Genomic DNA, 4326 nt, shown 5'->3' on the forward strand with positions numbered 1-4326 from the left:
TTTCCAGTAATCCATATATATGGAGTACACATTAAATAAAGAAAATGCACAACAGTGACATGCCATGGTTCTACTGACATCTTGTTGGTCATTAAGAAGCTCAGGAAACCAAAACCTCTTTTGAGACTCAAGCTGTTGCGCAACATGAAGTAGCCATCAAACCCCTTTAACACCTACAAAGGATAGCATTCCAGTCTTATTCATTCCATCCGCCTCCTGCATTCAGTGCAAACGATATGCAACATTGGAGAAGGCCCGATGAAGTCCTCCACTTGGCCACAGGGTCAAACAGAGAAACCACCACAGAGACCTCCTCAGAGTTCAGTCGGCCTGACTTCCTCTCTTTAGTCATTTGGCTGAGAGTTTTTTTCTTTTAAAAAAGTGCACATAGTGATCGAACGCAGCGTTCATCGGATGCCGACATTATGTGTAGTAGTCCAACTTGCTCGCTATCGTCTTGCAGCCTTTGACAGAGAACACTCTCTCACTTTTGGGGAAATAGACTACATCCCTGGCCACCTGGTCCGCCACTTTCTGTTCTGGCCGAAGTCCTCTGGCTTTCATCTCGGCCATGACACACTGGACGACGTGCCGGTCCTCCAGAGGCAGGAAGGGGACGAAGAAGTCCACCAGGTTCTTGTCGATCAAACTTGTGTGCCACAAGCCACCTACGGGAAGAGATTAACAGATCCTTTAGTCGGACAAGAATCAATCTATTTCATCAAATCTAGTTTCTGAACCATGACACCAAAGTATCCAGCAAAACAAGGAGGCATTCCTTTATTTTATACTCACTTCTCTTGTTGTTGAACACAGATAGAGACAGCACCGTTTCCAGATCTTTTAGCTCGAGCTCTTCTCGATCTCGTCCTGCTTTCCAGAAATCTAGCGCCGTCTCGATGATGCCCTCCCCTCCGGCATTGCTAGGAGGAAGATTAGAAACAGGGAACATATTACAATTTGCCTCTGATTGCAGCAGCAAAGGACTGTAGTTCTTTGTCCTCACCAAGTGAATCTCAGAAACATTGAAACGTTTAAACACAAAAGTGTTTCTTCATGTCACTGCTCTGTTGAGTTTTTAGATCATAGAAATACTAGCTTTCAGCCCCAACGCACCAAACTGGAACCAAATACATCTCAAAGGCTGCATTCAGGTGCAAAACGTTTATGCATTGAACGCACCGCAGATGTTTCCATTGTTCGCAAACAGCCTGAAAGACATCGTCAAAACGTCTCCTCGATAAGGGAATATAATACCACACCCATTGTCAACATTCTGCGAAAAATTACATTTAATATCACTAATTTTAGGATGTTTACACACATACATTTTGCTGTTTAACTGAGAGAAACTTAAGAAAACTGTTTCATACCTACACTTCTCATGTTGTTTTTCTTTCAGTACTTGCTATTAATATGGATCTATAAACAGACATGTGATACACTTCTGTTCCCTGGATTGATATCTTTCTATGGTTCAAATTAAATAGTTTGACAGGTCAGATTGTCACCTGAGGAAGATGAAGATGGCTTTCCGATAAGAAACTCCATCCAGCCTGTCGTAGTAGTCCAGGTACGGCTTGATGCTGTCAATCAAGCCAGGATGCATCTTGTCCATCTCATCAAAGATGAACATGGATCGTGCACAGTTGGAGACGTTGCCTCTGATCCACTGCTGTAGCTGAGTCTGAGGAGAAACAGCAGCATATTCATATAGAAGGCCGAATATAACAATGTCACTGTGGTTCAATTTAGAGTAACTGGATTCATCATCACACCTTGTAGGTATCAAAATGACTCAAATGTGGGAAGTGGAGTTCAGATGTGAAGATGTGAACGAAGCTGCTGTCCATTCCCTCTTTGTAAACATTGTCAGCGATCATCTGACTGACAAAGTTCTTCCCGGTGCCGGTCCATCCGTGCAGAGAGAGCACCAGGGGCTTCTTCGGGTTCTCGTTGCTCATGAATCCGGTCACAGCTTTCAGGATGATGCGTGACGCAATGTGCTGTCCGAACAGTTTGCTCTCCAGGTCAACCTCGAGACCTAGAGAGGGTACAGCACAAAGGCAACAAGGATTAGTGGCTGTGGACGAACTATGAGTTCCCTGAGAAAACCTCTCATTGTTCTGCAGCAGGGTCTGACAGTCCACCCCGCGCAGTCCTGGCTCCGGTTCCCCCGAGCCTCCCTTCCCCTCCAGCACCGTGGTGTTGTTGTTGACAAGCACTGAGAATAACTAAGAAGTAAAGGCCAATCTTCTCCTTGATGGTCTTGTTTGCTTAAGTAGGTCATATAGAGGCATCTTTATTAAATTGAGACCAGTTAAAAGTTCCTCACATTAACTTTAAATAAAGTACCTCGAAATTGTACTTGACTAAATACAGTACTTGAGTATATGTACTCCACCAATGGATGGAGGTGGCTGTTGTCTCAAAGGCCATTTCACACTTTGTTTGTTGTTGAAAGGAAATGTCAAAATATTTTACTCAACCGTTTAGGTTTCCGTTTTAACGGCGAAAACCGCTTCGAGCCATGACACTTTCACTGTCGTAAATGTAAATAATTAACGTTGCAGGTGTGGTTCCCTTTACCAAGTCGCGTTAAAACAAACTATATACGGAGTAATCGAACGTGCTGCACATTCTCACCTGTTGCATTGAAGTCGATCCATTTCGAATCACAACTTTCGTGTAAATAATTGTAGATCGTCCGCCCCAAAGTACCGAGACCGAGACCGACAACCATTGTTGTTGTGAACGGCTCAAACGTGTGTACGAGCACACCGGCTGACAAAAAAACATGGAGCAACAAATATAACCGTGCCGCGTTCATCGTCGAAATCAGCTAATTCCTGGAGTGGTTGTGGTTTGTTAAAACGACCATAACACCACCACCACGGGACAACCTGCGCTAGACCAGCTAGTTAGCTTCTTTTACAACCGGGAACTTCCGTACACGTCACAAACACGCGACAAACTCTGCTCAACACAAGATACAAAATGTTTGACAAGTTTGAATGGATAATAAAATGAGACAAAAGTATGACAATTGACTTTATACAAGTTTATACAATGTATGTAACCTACTTGTTTAGCTAACTTGCGATGTAAGAGATTTGGCGACCGTTAAACCCACTAACTGACATTAACGGTTAACGCTTAACGCTAGCTAACTTAACATCAACAAAGAGGGCATCACAAAATGTGGCAAATGTGTAATATGGATAACCACGCGTTTACCTGTCCTGTTAAAGGAAATCCACTCGGGTCGACAGCACTCGTGGAAATAGTAGAAAATGTTCTGGTAGCTGGCTAAAAACCCGGTCAGAGCCGCAGCCATTCCCACCGCTATGCTGGTGCTAATGGGCTCGATCGCCTCCGTTGAGCCGCCGGAGCAGACAAGCATCCACAGCAGGAGGACGTGTCTCGTCCTCGGATTCATTTCAATGGAATCTCCGCTTCATCAAACTTTAAGTCAGGCAAAAAGAAGAAGAAAAAGAAGGCAGTGTGACAAAATGTTTGCCAAAGCGGACTCTGAGTCAACACAGTACAGACTGTTGGCAGTTGGAGGCGCTGTGGTTGCCAAGCACACAAGGAGCCGACGTGACGTCAGACTCCAAAGGTGACGTTCACCTGAGAATAAATTAAGGCCCACTCGTTTTTTTTTTATTTTACTGTTTTTTATTGTCGTACATTATCCAAGATTTCCCTCAAGCTCTTTTTCTGCCACATAAAAATGTTAAAAAAAAATGTTTAATTAAGGGTGCTGTGTATGAACGAATGTCATATAGGAATTGTAATAGTGCAGAAAAATATTGGGTTATGTGGGGAAGGAATATTGCTCTTATAAGTGCTTATTACAAGTTTAAAAGTTATTTATTTGCATAGGCCATAATACTGAAAAAAATGTGCCCATGGAACTTCTAGCAGGTCAACCCGACCATGTCTCCAGCAACCACAGGCTTGAGTAACCCTGCTGCCTACCCAGTGCCTGTTAATTCAAAGATAGTGCACAAATCACATGGAGAAGATGTAACCTATTACTACTTAATGGTATCATACTTTTCCCCTTCTGTGAAGAAAGGCTTTTAAAAAAGTGATGTGAATATTATCAAAATCACACCTGCCAGTAGAGGGCAGTTGCACACTACAAAGAGGAGTTTGCATGTGGGCCAAATAAATTATCAAACTATACTTAAAGTACCAAAAGTATTCATATAGCAGAATAGCCCATTACAGAATGATATGATATTATTGGATTATAGCACATCAGTTTCCTTTTGCAGCTACATGTAGTGGAGTATAATAAGGTACAATATTTGCTAGTGG

General features: G+C 42.9%; 1 protein-coding gene across 2 annotated transcripts; it reads right to left on the reverse strand.

The window, feature by feature from the left end:
* On the reverse strand, positions 1-3580 carry tor1 (torsin family 1). Of its 2 annotated transcripts, none has more exons than XM_031860041.1 (5): positions 3238-3580; positions 1779-2044; positions 1512-1687; positions 796-923; positions 1-668 (listed from the first exon to the last, which is right to left on the reverse strand). In XM_031860041.1, the coding sequence occupies exons 1-5, from the start codon at positions 3437-3439 to the stop codon at positions 424-426; spliced, it is 1017 nt and encodes a 338-aa protein (XP_031715901.1). In that variant the 5' UTR covers positions 3440-3580; the 3' UTR covers positions 1-423. The 2 variants fall into 2 exon arrangements, with proteins under 2 accessions (XP_031715901.1, XP_031715902.1); XM_031860042.1 differs by lacking the exon at positions 3238-3580 and adding an exon at positions 2647-3184.
* Positions 3581-4326: the final 746 nt, after the last annotated feature.

The sequence above is a fragment of the Anarrhichthys ocellatus genome, unplaced genomic scaffold (genome assembly GCF_004355925.1).
Source record: "Anarrhichthys ocellatus isolate YVR2014 unplaced genomic scaffold, GSC_Weel_1.0 scaffold23, whole genome shotgun sequence".
NCBI classification, from domain to species: domain Eukaryota; kingdom Metazoa; phylum Chordata; class Actinopteri; order Perciformes; family Anarhichadidae; genus Anarrhichthys; species Anarrhichthys ocellatus.

Excerpts from the sequence above, each read along its gene's own strand:
- tor1 (XM_031860041.1), bottom strand. The coding sequence starts at position 3,439 with ATGAATCCGAGGACGAGACACGTCCTCCTGCTGTGGATGCTTGTCTGC. Across the intron at positions 2,045-3,237 it reads GATTTCCTTTAACAGGACAG|GTCTCGAGGTTGACCTGGAG; the intron begins GTAAACGCGTGG and ends TACCCTCTCTAG. Across the intron at positions 1,688-1,778 it reads GTCATTTTGATACCTACAAG|ACTCAGCTACAGCAGTGGAT; the intron begins GTGTGATGATGA and ends GTTTCTCCTCAG.